Source organism: Triticum dicoccoides, chromosome 4B (assembly GCF_002162155.2).
Source record: "Triticum dicoccoides isolate Atlit2015 ecotype Zavitan chromosome 4B, WEW_v2.0, whole genome shotgun sequence".
NCBI classification, from domain to species: Eukaryota; Viridiplantae; Streptophyta; class Magnoliopsida; order Poales; family Poaceae; genus Triticum; species Triticum dicoccoides.
In genome coordinates, this window is record NC_041387.1 from 244,433,727 (window position 1) to 244,457,953 (window position 24,227).

Here is a 24,227-nt window from a genome sequence, read left to right on the forward strand (position 1 = left end):
GAGTCTCGAAATGGTCGAGACATAAAGATTGATATATTGGACGACTATATTCGGACACCGGAAGTGTTCCGGGTGATTTCGAAGAAAACCGAAGTGCCGGAGGGTTACCGGAACCCCCCGGGAGAGTTAATGGGCCACATGGGCCTTGGTGGGAAGAGAGAGGGGCGGCCAGGGTGGGTCGCGCGCCCCCTCTCCCTCTGGTCCGAATTGGACTAAGAGGGGGGCGGCGCCCCCCTCTTTCCTTCCCCCACTCCCCCTTCCTTTCCCCCTCCTAGTAGGAGTAGGAAAGGGGAAGTCCTACTCCTACTAGGAGGAGGACTCCTCCTCCTTGGCGCTCCCCAAGGGGCCGGCCGGCCTCCCCCTTGCTCCTTTATATACGGGGGCAGGGGGCACCCTAGGACACACAAGTTGATCTACGGATCGTTCCTTAGCAGTGTGCGGTGCCCCCCTCCACCATATTCCACCTCGGTCATATCGTCGCGGAGTTTAGGCGAAGCCCTGCGCCGGTAGAACATCATCATCGTCACCACGCCGTTGTGCTGACGGAACTCATCCCCGACGCTTTGCTGGATTGGAGCCCGGGGAACGTCATCGAGCTGAACGTGTGCTGAACACGAAGGTGACGTACGTTCGGTGCTTGGATCGGTCGAGTCGTGAAGACGTACGACTACATCAACTGCGTTGTGATAACGCTTCCGCTTACGGTCTACGAGGGTACATGGACAATACTCTCCTCTCTCGTTGCTATGCCATCACCATGATCTTGCATGTGCGTAGGAATTTTTTTGAAATTACTACGTTACCCAACAGTGGTATCAGAGCAAGGTTTTATGCGTTAATGTTATATGCACGAGTAGAACACAAATGAGTTGTGGGCGATACAAGTCATACTGCCTACCAGCATGTCATACTTTGGTTCGGCGGTATTGTTGGATGAAGCGGCCCGGACCGACATTACGCGTACGCTTACGCGAGACTGGTTCTACCGACGTGCTTTGCACACAGGTGGCTGGCGGGTGTTAGTTTCTCCAACTTTAGTTGAACCGAGTGTGGCTACGCCCGGTCCTTGCGAAGGTTAAAACAACACTAACTTGACGAACTATCATTGTGGTTTTGATGCGTAGGTAAGAACGGTTCTTGCTAAGCCCGTAGCAGCCACGTAAAACTTGCAACAACAAAGTAGAGGACGTCTAACTTGTTTTTGCAGGGCATGTTGTGATGTGATATGGTCAAGACGTGATGCTATATTTATTGTATGAGATGATCATGTTTTGTAACCGAAGTTATCGGCAACTGGCAGGAGCCATATGGTTGTCGCTTTATTGTATGAAATGCAAACGCTCTGTAATTGCTTTACTTTATCACTAAGCGGTAGCGATAGTCGTAGAAGCAATAGATGGCGTAAACGACAACGATGCTATGATGGAGATCAAGGTGTCGCGCCGGTGACGATGGTGATCATGATGATGCTTCAGAGATGGAGATCACAAGCACAAGATGATGATGGCCATATCATATCACTTATGTTGATTGCATGTGATGTTTATCCTTTATGCATCTTATCTTGCTTTGATTGACAGTAGCATTTTAAGATGATCTCTCACTAAAATTATCAAGAAGTGTTCTCCCTAAATATGCACCGTTGCCAAAGTTTGTCGTGCCCAGACACCACGTGATGATCGGGTGTGATAAGCTCTACGTCCATCTACAACGGGTGCAAGCCAGTTTTGCACATGCAGAATATTCAGGTTATACTTGACGAGCCTAGCATATGCAGATATGGCCTCGGAACACAGAGACCGAAAGGTCGAGCGTGAATCATATAGTAGATATGATCAACATAGTGATGTTCACCATTGAAAACTACTCCATCTGACGTGATGATCGGTTATGGTTTAGTTGATTTGGATCACGTAATCACTTAGATGACTAGAGAGATATCTATCTAAGTGGGAGTTCTTAAGTAATATGATTAATTGAACTTAAATTTATCATGAACTTAGTACCTGATAGTATTTTGCTTGTCTATGTTTGTTGTAGATAGATGGCTCGTGCTGTTGTTCCGTTGAATTTTAATGCGTTCCTTGAGAAAGAAAAGTTGAAAGATGATGGTAGCAATTACGCGGACTGGGTTCGTAACTTGAGGATTATCCTTATTGCTGCACAGAAGAATTATGTCCTAGAAGCACCGCTGGGTGCCAGGCCTGCTGCAGGAGCAACACCAAATGTTGTGAACGTCTGGCAGAGCAAAGCTGATGACTACTCTATAGTTCAATGTGCCATGCTTTACGGCTTAGAACCGGGTCTTCAACGACGTTTTGAACGTCATGGAGCATATGAGATGTTCCAGGAGTTGAAGTTAATATTTCAAGCAAATGCTCGGATTGAGAGATATGAAGTCTCCAATAAGTTCTACAGCTGCAAGATGGAGGAGAATAGTTCTGTTAGTGAGCATATACTCAAAATGTCTGGGTATAATAATCACTTGATTCAACTGGGAGTTAATCTTCCGGATGATAGCGTCATTGACAGAATTCTCCAATCACTGCCACCAAGCTACAAGAGCTTCATGATGAACTATAATATGCAAGGGATGAACAAGACAATTCCCGAGCTCTTCGCAATGCTAAAGGCTGCGGAGGTAGAAATCAAGAAGGAGCATCAAGTGTTGATGGTCAACAAGACCACTAGTTTCAAGAAAAAGGGCAAAGGGAAGAAGAAGGGGAACTTCAAGGAGAACAGCAAGCAAGTTGCTGCTCAAGAGAAGAAACGCAAGTCTGGACCTAAGCCTGAAACTGAGTGCTTCTACTGCAAGCAAACTGGTCACTGGAAGCGGAACTGCCCCAAGTATTTGGCGGATAAGAAGGATGGCAAAGTGAACAAAGGTATATGTGATATACAGGTTATTGATGTGTACCTAACTAGAGCTCGTAGTAGCACCTGGGTATTTGATACTGGTTCTGTTGCTAATATTTGCAACTCGAAACAGGGACTACGGAATAAGCGAGCACTGGCCAAGGACGAGGTGACGATGCGCGTGGGAAACGGTTCCAAAGTCGATGTGATCGCGGTCGGCACGCTACCTCTACATCTACCTTCGGGATTAGTCTTAGACCTAAATAATTGTTATTTGGTGCCAGCGTTGAGCATGAACATTATATCTGGATCTTGTTTGATGCGAGACGGTTATTCATTTAAATCATAGAATAATGGTTGTTCTATTTATATGAGTAATATCTTTTATGGTCATGCACCCTTGAAGAGTGGTCTATTTTTATTAAATCTCGATAGTAGTGATACACATATTCATAATGTCCAAACCAAAATATGCAGAGTTGATAATGATAGTGCAACTTATTTGTGGCACTGCCGTTTAGGTCATATCGGTGTAAAGCGCATGAAGAAACTCCATACTGATGGACTTTTGGAATCACTTGATTATGAATCACTTGGTACTTGCGAACCGTGCCTCATGGGCAAGATGACTAAAACACCGTTCTCCGGTACTATGGAGAGAGCAACAAATTTGTTGGAAATCATACATACAGATGTATGTGGACCAATGAATATTGAAGCTCATGGCGGATATCATTATTTTCTCACCTTCACAGATGATTTGAGCAGATATGGGTATATCTACTTAATGAAACACAAGTCTAAAACATTTGAAAAGTTCAAAGAATTTCAGAGTGAAGTGGAAAATCATCCTAACAAGAAAATTAAGTTTCTATGATCTGATCGTGGAGGAGAATATTTGAGTTACGAGTTTGGTTTACATTTGAAACAATGCGGAATAGTTTCGCAACTCACGCCACCCGGAACACCACAACGTAATGGTGTGTCCAAACGTCGTAATCATACTTTACTAGATATGGTGCGATCTATGATGTCTCTTACTGATTTACCGCTATCGTTTTGGGGTTATGCTTTAGAGACGGCTGCATTCACATTGAATAGGGCACCATCAAAATCCGTTGAGATGACGCCTTATGAACTATGGTTTGGCAAGAAACCAAAGTTGTCGTTTCTTAAAGTTTGGGGCTGCGATGCTTATGTGAAGAAACTTCAACCAGATAAGCTCGAACCCAAATTGGAGAAATGTGTCTTCATAGGATACCCAAAAGAGACTGTTGGGTACACCTTCTATCACAGATCCGAAGGCAAGACATTCGTTGCTAAGAATGGATCCTTTCTAGAAAAAGAGTTTCTCTCGAAAGAAGTGAGTGGGAGGAAAGTAGAACTTGATGAGATAACCATGTCTGCTCCCTCATTGGAAAGTAGTTCATCACAGAAATCAGTTCCTGTGACATCTACACCAATTAGTGAGGAAGATAATGATATTGATCATGAAACTTCAGATCAAGTTTCTACCGAACCTCGTAGGTCTACTAGAATAAAATCTGCACCAGAGTGGTATGGTAATCCTATTCTAGAAGTCATGTTACTTGACCATGATGAACCTACGAACTATGAGGAAGCGATGATGAGCCCAGATTCCGCAAAATGGCTAGAAGCCAAGAAATCTGAGATGGGATCCATGTATGAAAACAAAGTATGGACTTTGGTTGACTTGCCCGATGATCGGCAAGCCATTGAGAATAAATGGATCTTTAAGAAGAAGACTGACGCTAACGGTAATGTAACTGTCTATAAAGCTCGACTTGTTGCGAAAGGTTTTCGACAAGTTCAAGGGGTTGACTACGATGAGACTTTCTCACCCGTAGCGATGCTTAAGTCTGTCCGAATCATGTTAGCGATTTCCGCATTTTATGATTATGAAATTTGGTAGATGGATGTCAAAACCACATTTCTGAATGGATTTCTGGAAGAAGAGTTGTATATGATGTAACCGGAAGGTTTTGTCGATCCTAAGGGAGCTAACAAAGTGTGCAAGCTCCAGCGATCAATCTATGGTCTGGTGCAAGCCTCTCGGAGTTGGAATAAACGCTTTGATAGTGTGATCAAGGCATATGGTTTTATACAGACTTTTGGAGAAGCCTGTATTTACAAGTGAGTGGGAGCTCTGTAGCATTTCTAATATTATATGTGGATGACATATTGTTGATTGGGAATGATATAGAATTTCTGAATGGCATAAAAGGATACTTGAATAAAAGTTTTTCAATGAAAGACCTCAGTGAAGCTGCTTACATATTGGGCATTAAGATCTATAGAGATAGATCAAGATGCTTGATTGGACTTTCACAATGCACGTACCTTGATAAAGTGTTGAAAAAGTTCAATATGGATCAGGCGAAGAAAGGGTTCTTGCCTGTAATACAAGGTATAAAGTTGAGTCAGACTCAATGCCCGACCACTGGAGAAGATAGAGAGAAAATGAAAGGAATTCCCTATGCTTCAGCCATAGGCTCTATCATGTATGCAATGCTGTGTACCAGACCTGATGTGTGTCTTGCTATTAGTTTGGCAGGGAGGTACCAAAGTAATCCAGGAGTGGGTCACTAGACGGCGGTCAAGAACATCCTGAAATACCTGAAAAGGACTAAGGATATGTTTCTCGTATATGGAGGTGACAAAGAGCTAGTCGTAAATGGTTACGTCGATGCAAGCTTTGACACTGATCCGGACGATTCTAAATCGCAAACCGGATACGTATTTTTGTTAAACGGTGGAGCTGTAAGTTGGTGCAGTTCTAAACAAAGCATCGTGGCGGGATCTACATGTGAAGCGGAGTACATAGCTACTTCGGAAGCAGCAAATGAAGGAGTCTGGATGAAGGAGTTCATTTCCGATCTAGATGTTATACCTAGTGCATCGGGACCAATGAAGATCTTCTGTGACAATACTGGTGCAATTGCCTTGACAAAGGAATCCAGATTTCACAAGAGGACCAAGCACATCAAGAGACGCTTCAATTCCATTCGGGACCAAGTCCAAGTGGGAGACATAGAGATTTGCAAAATACATACGGATCTGAATATTGCAGACCCATTGACTAAGCCTCTCTCATGAGCAAAACATGATCAGCACCAAGACTCCATGGGTGTTAGAATCATTACTATGTAATCTAGATTATTGACTCTAGTGCAAGTGGGAGACTGAAGGAAATATGCCCTAGAGGCAATAATAAAGTTATTATTTATTTCCTCATATCATGATAAATGTTTATTATTCATGCTAGAATTGTATTAACCGGAAACATGATACATGTGTGAATACATAGACAAACATAGTGTCACTAGTATGTCTCTACTTGACTAGCTCATTAATCAAAGATGGTTATGTTTCCTAATCATAGACATGTGTTGTCATTTGATTAATGGGATCACATCATTAGGAAAATGCTGTGATTGACTTGACCCATTCCGTTAGCTTAGCACTTGATCATTTAGTATGTTGCTATTGCTTTCTTCATGACTTATACAAAGTTCCTACAACTATGAGATTGTGCAACTCCCGTTCACCGGAGGAACACTTTGTGTGCTACCAAACGTCACAACGTAATTGGGTGATTATAAAGGTGCTCTACAGGTGTCTCCAAAGGTACATGTTGAGTTGGCATAATTCGAGATTAGGTTTTGTCACTCCGATTGTCGGAGAGGTATCTCTGGGCCATCTCGGTAATACTCATCACTTAAGCCTTGCAAGCATTGTAACTAATGAGTTAGTTATGAAATGATGTATTACGGAACAAGTAAAAAGAATTGCCGGTAACGAGATTGAACTAGGTATTGGATACCGACGATCGAATCTCGGGCAAGTAACATACCGATGACAAAGGGAACAACGTATGTTGTTATGCGGTTTGACCGATAAAGATCTTCGTAGAATATGTAGGAACCAATATGAACATCCAGGTTCCACTATTGGTTATTGACCGAGAATAGTTCTAGGTCATGTCTACATAGTTCTCGAACCCGTAGGGTCCGCACGCTTAACGTTACGATGATAGTTTTATTATGAGTTTATAAGTTTTGATGTACCGAAGTTTGTTCGGAGTCCCGGATGTGATCACGGACATGACAAGGAGTCTCGAAATGGTTGAGACATAAAGATTGATATATTGGACGACTATATTCGGACACCGGAAGTGTTCCGGGTGATTTCGGAGAAAACCAGAGTGCCGGAGGGTTACCGGAACCCCCCCGGGAGAGTTAATGGGCCACATGGGCCTTGGTGGGAAGAGAGAGTGGCAGCCAGGGTGGGCCGCGCGCCCCCTCTCCCTCTGGTCCGAATTGGACTAGGAGGGGGGGCGGCGCCCCCCTCTTTCCTTCCCCCTCTCCCCCTTCCTTTCCCCCTCCTAGTAGGAGTAGGAAAGGGGGAGTCCTACTCCTACTAGGAGGAGGACTCCTCCTCCTTGGCGCGCCCCAAGGGGCCGGCCGGCCTCCCCCTTGCTCCTTTATATACGTGGGCAAGGGGGCACCCTAGGACACACAAGTTGATCTACGGATCGTTCCTTCGCCGTGTGCGGTGCCCCCCTCCACCATATTCCACCTCGATCATATCGTCGTGGAGTTTAGGCGAAGCCCTGCGCCGGTAGAACATCATCATCGTCACCACGCCGTCGTGCTGACGGAACTCATCCCCGACGCTTTGCTGGATTGGAGCCCGGGGAACGTCATCGAGCTGAACGTGTGCTGAACACGGAGGTGCCGTATGTTCGGTGCTTGGATCAGTCGAGTCGTGAAGACGTACGACTACATCAACCGCGTTGTGATAACGCTTCCGCTTACGGTCTACGAGGGTACGTGGACAATACTCTCCTCTCTCGTTGCTATGCCATCACCATGATCTTGCATGTGCGTAGGAATTTTTTTGAAATTACTACGTTACCCAATAGGGACCCGCACGCGTCAACCCCGCCACTGTTCTAATGGATAAGGTGAAGAAATATTTTCCTGATTACGTTTTCCGTTTTTCTGTTTAGGCCCCTGGTTGAAAAGATTTTCATTACAGATGGGTCCCTGGGAGAAAAACATCCATTTCTTTTTAACCATAACTCCAAATGAGGTGAAACCAACGCTCACTTCTTCGTTTCGTCGAGCCCGTTCTGTTGGTATCACTTTCATTATATTTTGGCATACTGAAAATGCCCATTTTTTCCCTGCCCTCCGAGAGAGAACGATTTCCGGCGATTCTTTCCGCGAGCTTCTCGCACTTTCTCCCGGTGATTTCTTCCACCCCAGGCAAGCCACACCCTCCATTTGCATCACTGTAATGCAGTGACATGGTTTAATCTATTTTAACCTGTTTAAAATATTACTTTAGCCACATGACTCTGTGCATGGCATTTTCTCAGAGTATTATTTTTGATCTTGTTGTTGCCATGCTATTGTTTGGATAACTAGGAGTTATGTTTGTAGTTGATGAGTATCATGTTGCCATTGAAGTATTAGTGGCTAATATTATGATTATTTCCATGATGATATCTGTATGTTTGGAATATGACTTTGGATATCATGCTACCTTTGGATTATTAGTGGTTAGTATGATTATTTTCATGATGCTAGATGATGTTATGTTGCTTGGAGTATTATTTTCGGAGATGATGGTTACATGTGGATCTTAGCTGGATAGCTCTATTCTTGTTATTGGAGTAGTAGGATTATTGTTTCGGATTCATCATGATAGTAGTGTTATGCTATCCTCGGAGTATTCTGAGATGATGCTATTATGCTTGGATTATTGGTTGAATATTTCTATAACTTGGATTATAGTTTGATGGTTGACACCGGAGTATCAGTTATCATGGTTATAGTTTTGTGGATAAATTCCGTCAGTAAGTTGGTCAGATGCCGCCGAATCGAACTTTTCCAGTGCAACCACATTTGCCGGTATGGGACGGCCCTAACGCGGTCTATTGTCGTGCCTCTCGCCGGTTCCTCCAACGAGGGAAGGTTATGGGCGCGCGCTACCCTGATCAGGTAGGCGGACATAAGCCTTGTGTGCCCGGTTTTGATTTTGCGCGAGGGTCCCAGAGTGGATCGGGCCACGACGGTGGTCGTTGTGTTTGGAGGTAGACACGGGGCCACCCATGACTAGCCCAATGGGGAGTGAGTCGGAGTGGCCGGGAGAGTGTCATGGCAGTAGATCGGTTTTGTCGGAATGCCGTTGGTCCACCCGAATGGGAGTGCGAGGCCATGGGTTCTGTGGTGTGGGTACAGTGCGCTACCTCTGTAGAGTGTGTGTGTTTAATCTATCGATAGCCACGTCCTCGGTCATGGGCATGAGTTCGTACTAGGGCACACCGTTCGATCAACACTCACCTGACGGAATGACGTATAGTTGATGGATATGTGGATATTTGGAGCAGTACAGATTGGCCAAGTATTGGTCGGGTTGTGATCGCTGTAAGGATCACGGGCCATTTGTTGGTCGGGTTGTGATCGCCGTAAGGATCACGGGCCATTTATTGGTCGGGTTGTGATCGCCGTAAGGATCACGGTTACAGTTTGGTTCTGATCACGAGGTGATCGAGATGGTATATTGCTTGGACGGTTAGCCAAGAGAGATATGGTTATGGAGATCGGAGATGGTGATTTATCAGTATTGTAGTAGTTTCATATCAGGCTTAGTAGTTGCTGTTGTATCATGGTAGCTGTTAATTTAATTAACCTGCTTAATGCTATGTTGTTGTCTTGCCTTGATGTTTTTGGTTGTTGTGAGCTTGCAAGTACACTCAATGTACTGACCTAGCGTGTCATGCCAGATTGCAGGTGATGTCGTGATTGCTTGATTGCTTGTCGTGGTTTCCGTTCGTGCGAGCTAGATCGTGTCCCAGCCAGAGTCCCTGCGGAGTGGAGTTCACCACCTTCGTCGTTGTTCCGCTGCTAGAAGATTTCAGCTGCTACGAGTTGTTCCGCTGCTAGCATAGAGCAAGTGTAGTATCGCAGGCGTAGTGTCGCCGTGCTGATGTGAACCTTTGTAACATCAGACCTTTGTATTTATTCTTGTAATAAGAGCTGGTTTGTTCGATGTCAAGCAGTGCCGTATTCCAGAAGACTTCTCCTCGATCCTGGGCTGGAATACGGGGCGTTCCGGTTTCTCTGAGCCGGGGTGCCACACGACGTGGGCGGCTAGAGCAGCCCGGCGCTCGGTGCGAGCTCGGCGAGCGTCTGCCATGGATGCGACGAAGCGATGGGGCACAGATTAGCAGAGAAAAGATTCCGGCGCACCCCTACCTGGCACGCCAAATGTCGGATATGGGGTTCCGGCAAAACCCTTAAGGTTCGAACTCTGGGGTGCGCACGAAGATCTTCTCCCTACCGAAACACGCCCACAACCTTGCTGCGATTCTAAGCTAGAGCGATGAACAACACAAGAGACATGAGGTTTATACTGGTTCGGGCCACCGTTGTGGTGTAATACCCTAATCCAGTGTGTGGTGTGGTGGGTTGCCTCTTGGGCTGATGATGAACAGTACAGAGGAAGAAGAGCCTCGCGAGGAGAGGTGTTCTTGTGGTGGTGTGGATGAGCTAGGTTCGGGTCAGATCTCTTGGCTCTAGATGAGATGATGCCTTCCTACTGTGGTGGCTAGTTCTATTTATAGAGGCCCTGGTCCTCTTCCCAAATATTGAGCAGGAAGGGAGCCAACAACAGCCATTTTGAAAGGGGACAGCTAGTACAAGCTATCCTGACTAAAGGTGGTCTTCGACTGCCAAAGGCACTGGTGATGCCACCGTCTTGGGCTCCATGGTGACCTCCATCCTGCCGTCCTGCTGGTCTTGGTCTTGTTGCACCGATATGGAAACCTTTGCCTGATGCCTCGGTACTCCGCACCTGCGCTTGCCCCCTTTGCACCAAAGAGGAAACGAGGACACTACGCAGGCTGGCGCTCGCCTGGCGCCCGCCTGGTCTTGATCGTCATGGCTTGCGTCATGAGCACCTCGCGAGGCACCCCTTGCCTTGATCTCTCCGCCTCCTCACGAGCCTACCTAGTGAGGCTGCCCCTGGGGAGGCCTTGCGTCGTCCGCCCCGCGAGGCTTGGCCCCTCGCGACGTTCTTGAGCTTGGGTTGATGAAGACGGGCCGTACTGGGCTACCGGTTGAGCCACACTGCAGGCCGCAGGCAGGCAGGTCTAGGGACCCCCGTTCCCAGAATGCCGACACAACCGTTACCATTCATGGGTTGAAGTCTCCATCAACGTGGATGTACGATAGCACCACCTATCAGAACCACGGCAAAAAACTCCGTGTCATCATTGTGTTTGCACACTCCAACCCCATCCCTTTACTTTCTTGCAACTAGCATGCTTTGCTCTTTCCGTTGCTTATACTCTTGCCATGCTTGCTTGAAATGTATTGTGAATGCTCAAACTTGTGCTAAAACTCCACCTCAACTTGAAGAACTTAAAAACTGCTACTTTTGCTTGTTGAGGGTCTAATCACCCCCCTCTAGACACCTCTTTTCGATCCTTTCACTTTGTCAAAGAAAGTAAACTCTAGAGGAGCACAAGTGCCTTCATTTGGTCATATGGCATATCATACACCCCCTATGCAATTGCAAAGTTTTGACAACTCATTGTTGAAACAACCTAAAAAGCATTAGGGGCATCCGATGAAGAGTGGATTGAAATTTGTAGGAAAAAGTTCAAAGCTCACCAGGCCGCAACATGAGCCGAAAGCCTTGCGAATTAACAAACACAATATGAGTGGTCTAGTTAATAATTATAATCCAGTTATTGAAAAATCGGAATAAAATACTACATGTGCCGAATCTACTAAAGAAAAAATAAGAATACAAGGTGTTGGGGAGCTATCTGAAAGCAGAACAAAGTATCATTCAAGTTGCACCATTCGAAAAGTTTTAATCCCTTATGTAATTCAAATAGAAGTTAAAGCAACTCACAATAATAATACTTATCTATTTATTTATTAAATTTCCAAAATTTGGGAAATTTGAGAATGTAACACTCATAATTTCACCAAAACAGGATGTTAAACACCACATTAAAAATAGAAGTGATTCATTGCCCTACAAAGAAAACACCATGAATAAAATAAAATGCATTGCCCTACAATGCCATTTTTAGACATCTGATTGTCGCTTTTTGGTAGTAACCTTCATGTAGGGAAATTCCTTGGTTGCAACAACTTAGGTTTTGATGTATTCTAGGTACCAACAAGCGCCTTACACGCGGGACATGGACACACCGACTTTGCTCCCCATATCCACTACTTTGACTTCTGCTTTGGCGGCGACGGTCATGCGAGCGGCGTATTGATGAGTAGCGGCGAGGCAGGCTTCGGCCATGATGGCAGATTTGTTTTAAAGGAGGACTTCATCCTCGACCTTCTCAGAGTACACACACGTATCATCAACGTACAGAAGGGCAATGCACTCCTCGAGGATCTTGCCCGGGATGGGTTCACGCGGGTGCCTTGTTTCGACATGGCTGATGCAAGGTGGGTACGCGCGAAGATAGGTGGCAGAGAGGAAGATAGGTGACTCCGAGGAAGGCGAGAGCATCAACCGGTTTATATAAGCTACCGTGGGAAAAGGGCGTAGCCCGGCATGGAACATCGCGTGGAGAAGGTAAACGGGCGTTGGTGGGCGAGACATGCGGCTGCCATTCATGGGCTAGTATGCGGGTGACTGCGCCATTGGTAAGGTAGGAGGAAAGAGCTGAAACTTCACTCCAGCGTGTCCGATTATATCTGAAGTGCGCTCCGAAACAGCTCCACCCAACCTCCAAAGATGAAGGTTATGATGCTGTTTATGAAGTGCGCTCCGTAAATTTTGCAGCTAGATTCATTTTTTGAACCTGAACTCCATTAACGGGCACTGCTACGCGTCGGCCGGCGGAAACGTTGGATCGAGCGGAGTGAGCGGTCAAGTGTCACTCTTTACCATTACAACAAAGGCCGTGTTGCAGTAATTTTCTACAACACATGTCATGTTACAGAATTTTTTGCAAATAAAAGGTTTTTTTGCAAAAAAAATTGCAACCGAGATCTTGTTGTAGTTTTTTTTTTGCACCTGAGGTCTTGTTGTTTTTTCCTGGCGACAGTCGTACGATGACGTATGACATCCCGCAACATCTGCCGTGTTTCGGTAATCTCCCGCGGGTTGCAAAAGTAGCAATGGTGTGTCGGAGTATTGCCTTGCGGTGGTGAGAAATCAACCGAAGAAAAGAAAAAAAAAGATTTTGTGGGAGAGAATTAGAACTTGTGTGCAGATCAAGCAACCAGGCCCGCGTGGGCCGATGGCTCCAAGAGCGAGCCAGCCCGGCGGATTAATTTTGCAGCCCTGCCCAGATTCCTCGAGGATTAAACAGCGGATAACAGAAGAGGATAAGCCGAGCAACTCCCACATTGCCACCCCACCACTTCTCTGCTCCTCCGCTCCCTCGCGGCCTCGCCTCCCCTCGCCGGAGCATCACCCCAAGAACCTGCCAAAATGGCGGCCACCGCCACAGCCATGGCGATGGCCACCACTTCCACTGCCGCCCACGTTGTTCCCGCACTGTTCTCTTTCCTTCAACAGCGCCTCCGTCTCTGCCCCAAAGCCCGTATCTCCACCTCCCGCCGCCTCCTGCTCCCTGTCTCCAAGTTCTCCACCCGGGACGGTTCGGCCTCCTACCAAGAAGAGGATGAGGAAGGGGAGGCGGAGGATTCTGCGGAAGCCGCCTTCGGGGACGAGGACGACGAGAAGCCGCAGCCGGAGGCGGTATCCTCTACGGAGTTTCAGTTCGCGGCACCACCGGAGGGATACATCGAGCCGGCGCCATTCGACGAGTTGCCGCCGGAATCACCAGAGGACGTGGCAGCAGCCTACGAGTCGCTCTACGGGCCGGCCTTCAGCGGCGAGTCGTTGATGGGGAACAACGTGTTCGAGGTGAAAGTGGTGGACCCCGTCGACATGGACCGGGACCAGCGCCCCAACGACGAGTTCAGCGAGCGTGTCGTGCAGGTCAGCCGAGTCACCAAGGTCGTTAAGGGTGGGAGGCAGCTCTCCTACCGCGCCCTAGTCGTGGTCGGCGACATGAAGGGACACGTTGGTGTTGGCGTCGGCAAGGCCAAAGAAGTCTCAGAGGCCATCACCAAGGCTGCCATGAACGGCCGCCGCAATCTCGTTACAGTGCCACTAACCAAGTACTGCACCTTCCCGCACAGGTCAGTCACATCGCTAGTTGTTCTTGAATTGCATGAGGTGTGGGGCTTCTTTCATTCACATGATTTATAAAATGCAGGAATAGAAAAAACACAGGAATGTAATGACAATGTCATCTTCAATGATATACTCCCGCCGTTCCTAAATATAAGTCTTTTTAGAGATTTCACTATGGACTACATACGAAGTAAAATGAGTGAATCTACACTCTAAAATATGTCTATATACATCCGTATGTAGTTTGTAGTGGAATCTCTAAAAAGACTTACATTTAGAAACGGAGGGAGTAGGATTTTTTCTTTCTTTTGAAAAGGGGAGTACCCCGGCCTCTGCATCAAGCGATGCACCACCATATTATTAATCATATTATGATGAATACCACCCAACCAGTTTCCAAACAGATCAGGTATACTCGTTGGTGGTGGCAAATTGTACTACCTTTGTAAAGAAATATAAGAGTGTTTAGTTCTCTACTTTACTGATCTAAACACTCTTATATTTGTTTACGGAGGGAGTAGGTAATATGAATTGTGCGCCAAATCAAGTTAGTGAATGGCCATACAGAAAAAAATGATGAATTATTTCCTCTTGATGACAAAAACAACTCTTTTTGCTATCATGCCAATTACGTTTTGCAAGATTATCTTTGGTAAGAACTACGTACCTCCCTTTGGAATAACCACATGAACACTTTAATCTTAGAAGGGACTTAAGTTTTCCAAATATGCTTCCTACGAAAATTGGCCCAGAATTCATAACCTCCACATACATGGACTTCATGGTGAAGATCCCATTGGAAGTCAATCTGCATTGGAATGTATCTGGCATTTGATTTAGATTGATCGACATCAATCTACCAACTAAATGGATCCACTTAGTCCATTTTTCACCAATTGAATCTCTACGGAATTGAATGTTTAAAGCGCTGGCCCCAATATTGACTTCCAATGGATCCTTTAAAGGTTGGTGATGGCCAATCGACGAGCTTTTGGGAAGTACCTAGTTGGGTGACACTCCATTAGCTCTACAATACCCAACCCTTTACAATATCGTGCTCACAAAGGAGGCCTCGGTGGTAAGTACACACTTACTTTTAATTGAGGTTTTCAGTACCGAATCCACCTTAATCCTTAGGCCTACACAAAATGTCCCATTTAGCAAGTCTGTCCGCTTTTGCTCCTCACGTTGCCAGAAGAACCTAGACCGGTAAAAGTCTAGTCTTTTAAGCACCCCTTTGTGTATCTCAAAAAAGGAGGTCATGGACATCGGTAAGCAAGTAAGAACAACATTGATGAGGGTAAGTCGTCCTCCATATGACAAGAGCTTACCCTTCCAACTAAGAGTTTTTTCGAAGCAGTCTTCAATTATTTTTCATTCCTTGTCAGTGAGCTTGCGGTGGTGAATGGGGATTTTGAGGTATGTAATGGAAGGGACCCCACCTCACAACTAAACAGTTGCCTATACCGATTCTCCTCTTTGGCCATGCCAAAACAGAAGAGCTCACTTCTGTGCAAATTAATTTTTAGACTCGGAAGTTGTTCAAAAAGACAGAGGATCAACTTCATATTAATTGCTTTCTGAAGGTCATGTTCCATAAAAATGACCGTGTCATCCGCATACTGGAGATGGACAAACCCCCCTTGACAAGATAGTGATAAGGACCCCAACCTGACCATCCTCCTTAGCCCTTGCTTTGAGAATTAGCCAACATATCGCCACCATATTAAACAATATTTGCGACAATAGGGTCACCTTGCCTCAAGCCCTTCTGGGTTTGGACATAATGACAGATGTCATCCTTAACCATAACTCCAACACCTGTTTTGAAACGTAAGTCGACATTTGTTGCCTCCATTCGGGATTAGTATATGAAGTGATGAAAATTTCCCTATTAAAGCTAGTACAATTAAATCCTACGGAAAAATTACTATGGATTGTAACCCTACTAATCAACCAACCCATGCACGAAAAAAATCCTAGTTATTAGAATCCTCCAAAATTTCTTTAGAAATCCTTTGAATCAAAGAGGCCGTAAGTTTGTTTGGTTCAAGGTTAACTTGGCACAACTAAGCAGGCTTAGGCAAAACTGTTGCAGAACATTCCCACAGTTAAGCGCTTAGGCAAAATTGTCGCAAGCCACAACAGTGGTGATCAAGTATCAACCAACACATGCCTGAGAAATTCGTAGAACGAGTTCTATGGAAAACGTAACATTCTCTCAATTTACCACACATTGCAGATGCAATTGTTGTGCTATTACTAATTAGTTGCCTACTAGGGAGCGTCATTCTTGGACAAGTCAGCAATAGTTAAGCTCTGGCATGCATTCCTGGAATTCTACCTACATGGATCATTTTTCTTGTTGTATACAGAGCTAATGGTGATTGATTCAGTTACTGCCATTAGCTTAAACTTGCAATCGTATACGTGCAATGCACTTGTTAGCAAGCGTAAATTGAGCCACACATACCTCAACATTCAACCGGCAAATAAAACACATGCACATGATTTATTTATTTCTCGAACACGCAGAAGAGCTGAGTATCATTTCATTAAGAAAGAAAAATGTACAAGGAAGAGGGAGAAAACTCCCTCAACCCAACACACCCGACTCATCTGCAGAACACAACCAAACACACGGCATGACTCATGAAAGACAAATAATTCTTGGCTTGCCCCCCACACATGAAATGGTAAACGACCAGCCCCCAGAACATGGGGTTACACGTTTAGGGTGAATGAGCAACTCATGGAGCCCCACTGCTCCAGCGGAACACCACAGGGCACTCTCATTTGCGGTTTGCCACAGCTTGCAGGACCACCGTGCGACCAGTATAATAACAATCATCCAAATTGATTTTGGACGACTGTTGGATGGGAATTATGAAACCGTCCACAGGTTCCAGTGCTTCCAAATCATTTCATATGCCTAACTTTTGGACGACTGTTTGATGAGAATTATGAAATCACAATAATTATTTTTCGATGGATGACATGGAAATATCATACTCAGCTCGTAGTATAGATATAGATTTTATGCATGAGCTTAATAGTGTTTATTATCTTGTCATTGGACAAGAATTTGGAAGCACTAAATATTGAAGCAAATCCCAATCCCGAGTAAATACCTCTGTTTCAATATATGACATATGTGTTTTCAATGTTCCTCTTGTTTCGATGGTCCAATGGCAAACCTTTACAATAGCGTATTTTAATTTCTCTGTTGGTATTGAATATTGATGGAGTGATTTTTCGCATAGCACAGCATGACCTTTACAAACCTTTCATGAGTTATTATTTAGAATATGTTTTAGATAAATATTGTTTATCTTCCATCTGTCAAGCATTGCATGATTTAGAAAATTTTATACAATAATTTTGAAGTTTCAAATAATGAAGATCAACTCAACCTTTAGTTAGTTACTCCAGATTTGCTTTCATACATGTGTTTTGAATATTTTCCTATTTGCCTGAGCCAATTGTAAACCTTCAGAATTTCTTAGTTGAAATTTCCTGCTCTGTCATAAAGTGTTGTGTCATCATCTAAAAAAGTCATGGTGTCATTAAGTGCATCATCACGCTGCTGGAGTAGATTTTACTTTGCTGGCTTGTACAGGTAATCATAGAAAGCATACTTGAGAAAAAATATTTATGTTTCACACTAGAGGAGTTTTTGACTTGAAATATTAACACTGCAAGAATTCGCTCCAGGCTTTCCAGCATAATCAATTGGATTATTCTAACCTAGTTAGCGCAGTCGCTTCATGGCACTGCTATCTCTACTAGTATTGCTGCTCATCTCGAACACCACAATAACTATCTCGTTTGCCTTGACTTCACCTCGTCTGTGGAGAACAGAAAGGTAAGCAAGCATGGAGAGAGGTAGTAAAGTTCTTGCAGTATGCTGGAGCTGGATTAGTCAAGCTGTATCTTCGCGGAAGCCAATACATCTTTTTTCTTCTCTCTTCCTTTCCCCATATATGATCAGAGTATTACGAGAATCAAATGCCTTTCTAACTGGGGTCATCAACATCTTCCTACGATTGTATCCTGCATCTTGAATATATGCCGGAATGTGTTCCGAATTGACAATTCTCTAAAAAAGGGCAGCCTGGTGCATGTAGCTCCCGCTTGCGCAGGGTCCGGTGAAGGGTCCGACCACTTTGGGTCTATTGTACGCAGCCTTTCCCTACATTTCTGTAAGAGGCTGTTTCCAGGACTTGAACCCGTGACCTCATGGTCACAAGGCAGCAGCTTTACCACTGCGCCAAGGCTCCCCTTCGAATTGACAATTCTCTAAGCACAGGACAAATATATCTGATGTGATTGCTCCTTACCATGAACTGTGCTCCATTGAATCGACATAGCTTATAGATATTGTGGAATTGCTTGACCAAGTTCTATAATACATAGGAGTACATAGCATGTTCTATTTGGAAATATGCTTATGTTTGTTGTACTTTCTAACTTCTATAAATTGTGTATCTTATACCACAAGGGCACCATATCTGTTATGTAGTACTACCTCCGCCCCAAATTATAAGATGCTTTTGGTAGGCTAAAGCCTACCAAAAAAGTCTTATAATTTGGGACAGAGGAAGTATTTGATTAATCTACAATACATTGAATTTCTAGGAATTCTTCTTTCATCTGATAATTGCAGTAGATAGGAGTATTCCAAAAGTAAGTAGAGCCTTTGGTCTCACTAGCTGTTCACGTAGAAATATATGACTGTAAGCCTGTGCTCTGTTGTTATAGTAATATGAACCCATTTTCTCCTCTTCCTGTTGAACAACTCACTCTATTAGTCTATTTACAAGAAGGTTGAACGTTTGTAGCCATTCTGAGAACTATTTCCTGTTTATTTATTCTTGTACCGCAAACAGAGCTGAGGCAAACTATGGAGCAGCGAAGGTCATGCTGAGGCCTGCTTGCCCTGGATCTGGTGTCACTGCAGGTGGAGCTGTGAGGGTTGTGCTGGAGATGGCTGGAGTAGAAAATGCTCTTGGGAAGCAGCTGCGAAGCAAGAACCCCCTCAACAATGCAAGGGCTACAGTCAAGGCGACGCAGATGATGAGACAGTTCTCAGACGTCGCTGCAGAGCGTGGACTTCCAATGGAGGAGTTATGGAAATGATAAAACAAAATCATTCAACTGCCTGACGGAATTCTTTTCTTTTTCTCTACTGTATTTCTTGAGTTCGTTTTCTGTTGTATCTATATATTGGGATAAATAGGGGTGCAAATGGGGGTACCCTTTGGGGGTGCTCTATGTGACTTCTGAAAATTCAGTTCACTTGGTTGAACTAAGGTGGGTCGGACTTTGCACACGTATGGACGATTGTTCGTCAAGTTTTCTTCCTTAATCTCCTCTTGCGTTGTAGTAGAAAATTAAGTTGGTCTCCCAATACATGCAGCAAATCTACAAAATTGTTCCTTTTTCTGGTTACTGAGTTTGTTACAGATTGATAAAGCATGAACAAGAATATGAACTGGGCATCGTGATGCTATCCCTGATCTGCACTGCCAGAAGAAGCACAAAATATTTTTTGATTATTATTATTACATCGCCGCCTGAATACAAGAGAAATGATGCAGAGCAAAAATTTGTATCTTGTGACTACACGTGTGTCACGTGGAGATTTGACTATCGAAACCAGAGATCCTCCGTACAAATGCTGGCAATACTTATGCTCAGGATGGATGCCTTTCCAAGGGTTGAATATATTGTGCATGTATATTGTGTTGTAGGCCCACCTTCTAGTTTTTCTGTGTAGTTGAGGTTGTGGCCCCCCATCTTGTACCTCATATATACGTGTCTGGTGCACCCGATCAATGCATTGAGTGTTGCACGGTCCAAACCTCATCTTTCGCATGGTATCAGTTTTGCTCGTCATCCTAACCTAACCCTAGCCCCTGCCGCCGCTGCTGCGCCTCCACCGTGCCGCCGCCGCCGCTTTCTCACGCCGCCACACACTGCTACCCTCTAGCCGCCGCCGTCGCGTGTCGCAGCCACCACCTGCCGGCGCTCCCTACAGCCGCCGTGCGTCGCAGCCGCCACCCGCCGTCGTCGCCGCTCCTTACAGCCGCCGCCGCCATGCGTCGCAGCCACCACCCTCCCTCTCCCTCTTCCGCTACCCCTCTCCTACCCGTAACCCTAACTGCCTCTCGCCCCGACCCGCCCCTTCTTCCCTGCCCCGGTCCGGATGTCACCCTCGTTCGTGATCTCAACATCTAGGAGCGCGTCCCGGTGGTTCTTGATCAATCCACCACCTCCTACTCCGCTTGGAAGCGGTATTTCTCCTTGGTGTTTCACGAGTACTTGATCCATGGCCACATTGATGGCACCGTGTGTCGACGTCCTGGACTTGGGGGTACCCAGTCCTGTCTGCCTGCAGCTCACCACGTGGCTCCATCGACGGCCTGGTGCAGCCCAGCTTCGACATCAACACCACAAGACCCTCGCGAGGGGCCAAGCCTCGTGAGGCGGACAATGCCAAGACCCCCGAAGGAGCTGGCCTCCTTAGGAGGGCTCCTGAGGGGCGGAGAGATCTATGCAACTACCTCATGAGGCTCAGCTGACGTGAGCCATGACGACCAAGGCCAGGCAGGCGCCAGGCGGGTGCAGAGCGCAGATTTCCTCTTCGATGCAAGGGCAGCAAGCCACATGCACGGAGTCCTGAGGAATCAGCCAAAGGCTCTCATTCTGGTGCAACAAGACCAAGACCGCCAGGACGGCAGGACAGAGGTCATCACCGATCCCACCGCGGTGTCACGACCAGAGGCTTTTCGCAGGCGAAGACTACTTTTGTCAGGATAGACTGTACTACTTGTCCCCTTTCAAATCCCGCCATTGTGGAATCCCTTCCCGCTCATATTTGGAAAGAGGACCAAGGCGACTATATATAGGACTTAGCCACCACCATTGGAGGGGGACCGAAACTAGAGCAAGTAGAGCACCACACCAACTCACTACTAGGAAAATGCTTATACATAGAAGTTTACCAGTAGCGTTTGTTTGTGTCCCCACGCTACTAGTAATTACCAGTAACGCTGTGTACAAAGCACACTATTGATATGGCTTAGCAGCAGCCTTGGTTTCTTTTGGGCACGCTACTGATAAATAATTCTCGACCGTGCCCTGCGGACAAACGAGAACAATAGCGTGGGTCGTAAACCTACGCCACTGCTAATTGGACAACCGTAGCGCCGTTGAGACACCCTGCGCTGCCGCTAGCACAGTCCGTCAGTCCCCCACCAGACCACCCCCGATCCATTACCCACCCCACCAACCGTCCCATGACGAGTGCACCCCCACACCGCACCCATCCCCGATCCAGATTCCATCCACCTCCTCTTCTCTCCTCTGCCACCAGGAGACCCGCCTCCTCCTCTGCCTCTCCGCACCTCTCGCCACTTTGCGCCTCCTCCTCCTCCTCTCTCCTCCCCCCTCTCGCGGACGGCGGAGCGGAGACGTTCCGGGAGGGAGGGGTCGATGTGTGCCTGGTGGGCGGAGGGGAGGATGGGGAATCTGCGTGCCGACCTCGACGAGCAGATCGAGCAGCTCCTGCAGTGCAAGCCCCTCGTGGAGCCCGAGGTGCCCCTCGTGTCTCCTCCTCCAGGCTGTTTTGAGTCCTGGGTGCTTGATTTGCGTGTTTCTGGGGCGGGTCAGGGTGGATTCCGGCAGATCTGCGGCCGGCAGGCTGGATGCATCGGTTGTCTCCCTTCACTTAATTGAAAAGAATGAACCTTTGGTGCTGTACTAGGTTGCTAGCGATTGAATGTCTGAGCTGGTGCATTCATTCTGTGCGTGAATTGTTTTGTTTGCTACTGATTTCCATGTACTGTACTAGATTCTGAATGATTGCTGGCGTAATTGTGTGCACTGTTTGTAGGAATTCTTGTAAGGTAGCATAAGAGGCATGCATAAGAGAGAGGTTCTTATAGATGTTGATATAGTTGGTCTTGACCTGCATTTTGGGCCCTGACCAATTGGACCAAAATGCGTACTAATTTGAGGTTATTCTTGGTGCTTAGAAGAATTTGCTATCAGGTTGCTTGGTAATGACTTATCATCACCTTATAAACATTTCTTTTGCGTTTAATCCCGCCACTAATGCCTCCTTGACCGTCGATGTCTCGTCTCGGCCGTGCTTATGCGTAGGCGCCGCCAGCGCCGCATGCAAGTTAGCCTGTCAGCAGCAAGGGCAATCTGCCCACGCTCTCCCCACTGGGAATTTAATCTTGCTATACTGAAGTCCAACTCTTTGATTATGCGTTTTCAGTGTAGATTTTGTCATGTTAACTAGTTGGAGTAAGTTCTAATTAGGTCACAGATTTTGTACTAAATAAAAAGTGATGGTTAAGGGAAAAATCATTGATTTTACATTTTGTACCACAAGTACTTAGCGTGCATTTTCTACTTTGAGATTATTTACAGAAGCTACATCGTAAAAAAAATGGAAGGTGTTTTTCTATCCAATCAGTTGTAGCTAGTAAGCATAGAGTAAAATAACAGCTGAAGATTTTCTTATGCAATTTAGGAGTGGAAAGAAACAAATAGCTGATCTGCAGTGATTAACTCACTACTTCAGAGTTAATTAGTGTTTCTGTACAATTTCTTTTGTTATGAAGTAGCTTATATATAATTGAAGTGATTCTGCTTTTATGGATGGATGCTCGTAGGTTTTTATGGACTAAAATTCTGTCAACGTATACCACTAAAATCTTCTAAATGAATATTACTTCATTTCTTGTAACTGAATATTTCTTCAGCTTTGGGGTATAATTCTTGTGCAATGGGCAGATTTAGATGACACTTAGAAGGTGCCGCTGGGTTCTACAAGAGCGAGACAGGCGGGTCGTCCAAGCCCGAGTCACATGGGACGTCCGACTGCCCGCGCGGGGGAGGGGGGTCCAGCAGCAAGTGCACCCGCGCCGCCGAGGTGCACAACCCCTCCAAGAAGGTGGTGTCCCGGTTCCCCGTCGTCAGCCATTTTCCCCTGAGTTTCACGCCGCTTTTCTGCTCTTCTCGCCCTGTTTTCTTGGCTGATCATTGCTTGCTTGCTTGCTTGATTGGGGTGTAGCAGTGGAGGAGCAGGATCAATGAGAAGATGAAGGCATTGCAGAGCCTGATACCCAATTCCAACAAGGTCGGCACCACAAAACCATCTACTGTACCACTTTGTTTTTCTTCGTCCCTGAATTCGGGGCTACTGAGTTTGGTTGTGCTTGTGTGGTTACAGACTGACAAGGCATCCATGCTTGACGAGGCCATACTCATTGAGTATCTGAAGCAACTGCAGCTCCAAGTACAGGTCAGTAAATGCATGTCTCAATGGCTAGTTGATGTAGAGACTAACTTGCTAGTGCATTTATTTTAACTGATGGTCCAAAATGCAAACATTGACGCAAGAGCTTTAATGTGGGTGTTTTCTTTATTGATTCTTTATCCTATCCATAGGTAATTTTGGGGCAAATTTTAGTGCATATTCTCATTGTATCAGAATTTTATTACCAATCTCCTGTATCATCTAAGCTTATGCTTCCTCTCCATTTATTCACTATATCTATATGCCTTGCTGATGCTCATTTCCATTGCTGCAGGATAATGAGATGTTGAAGCGGCAGAGTGAATCCATGACACTGCAGTGTAGTTGCACCGTTCCGTTGAATATTACTCAGGAATAAGGACATTTCACTGGCAGATTAGCTCTATTTTTCCTTTCATTTTTCTTTATTATTGGAGTGAGAACAAGTAGAATGAGGAACTGTGTAATAGTAGACACGACAACTATGTGATGGTAGAATAAGAATAAGGACATTTCCATCGCTATTGTGTTTTTGGAATTGTATGCACAAATGGAATTGATCAATTTTTTTTAATTCCTAATTAGCTACTAGTAGCGTGGGGGTATTATAGAAGTGCTACTACTATTGGTGTGGAATACTAATAGCGCGGGTCACTAGCGCTACTGGTATGTCTGTTTAGTAGTAGCATGGGGGTAAAACAAGCGCTACTGCTAAAAATTAGCTGTAGCACCGTAGCAGTAGCGCGGGTACCTGTGCTACTGCTAGTCCAAAAACCAACGCTACTGCTAAGGTTTTTCCTAGTAGTGGCTCAAGAACACCTCACCTCCTGAGGCCTGTTCATCC

The 24,227-nt window shown here is 45.6% G+C and overlaps 1 protein-coding gene and 1 long non-coding RNA gene across 4 annotated transcripts; both read left to right on the forward strand.

Moving 5' to 3' along the window:
• The first annotated feature begins 13,249 nt into the window (after positions 1-13,249).
• On the forward strand, positions 13,250-19,463 carry LOC119295897 (30S ribosomal protein S5-like). Its single transcript, XM_037574329.1, has 2 exons — positions 13,250-14,075; positions 18,960-19,463. The coding sequence occupies exons 1-2, from the start codon at positions 13,360-13,362 to the stop codon at positions 19,207-19,209; spliced, it is 966 nt and encodes a 321-aa protein (XP_037430226.1). The 5' UTR covers positions 13,250-13,359; the 3' UTR covers positions 19,210-19,463.
• A 1,888-nt stretch (positions 19,464-21,351) lies between these two features.
• Positions 21,352-23,967, forward strand: LOC119295898. Of its 3 annotated transcripts, none has more exons than XR_005144474.1 (5): positions 21,352-21,669; positions 22,879-23,038; positions 23,159-23,224; positions 23,318-23,389; positions 23,679-23,967. It is a non-coding gene; the product is annotated as an uncharacterized LOC119295898 (long non-coding RNA). The 3 variants fall into 3 exon arrangements; XR_005144473.1 differs by having other exon boundaries at positions 21,353-21,787; positions 23,162-23,224; XR_005144472.1 differs by having other exon boundaries at positions 21,356-21,669; positions 23,162-23,224; positions 23,679-23,957.
• The last annotated feature ends 260 nt before the right edge of the window (positions 23,968-24,227 follow it).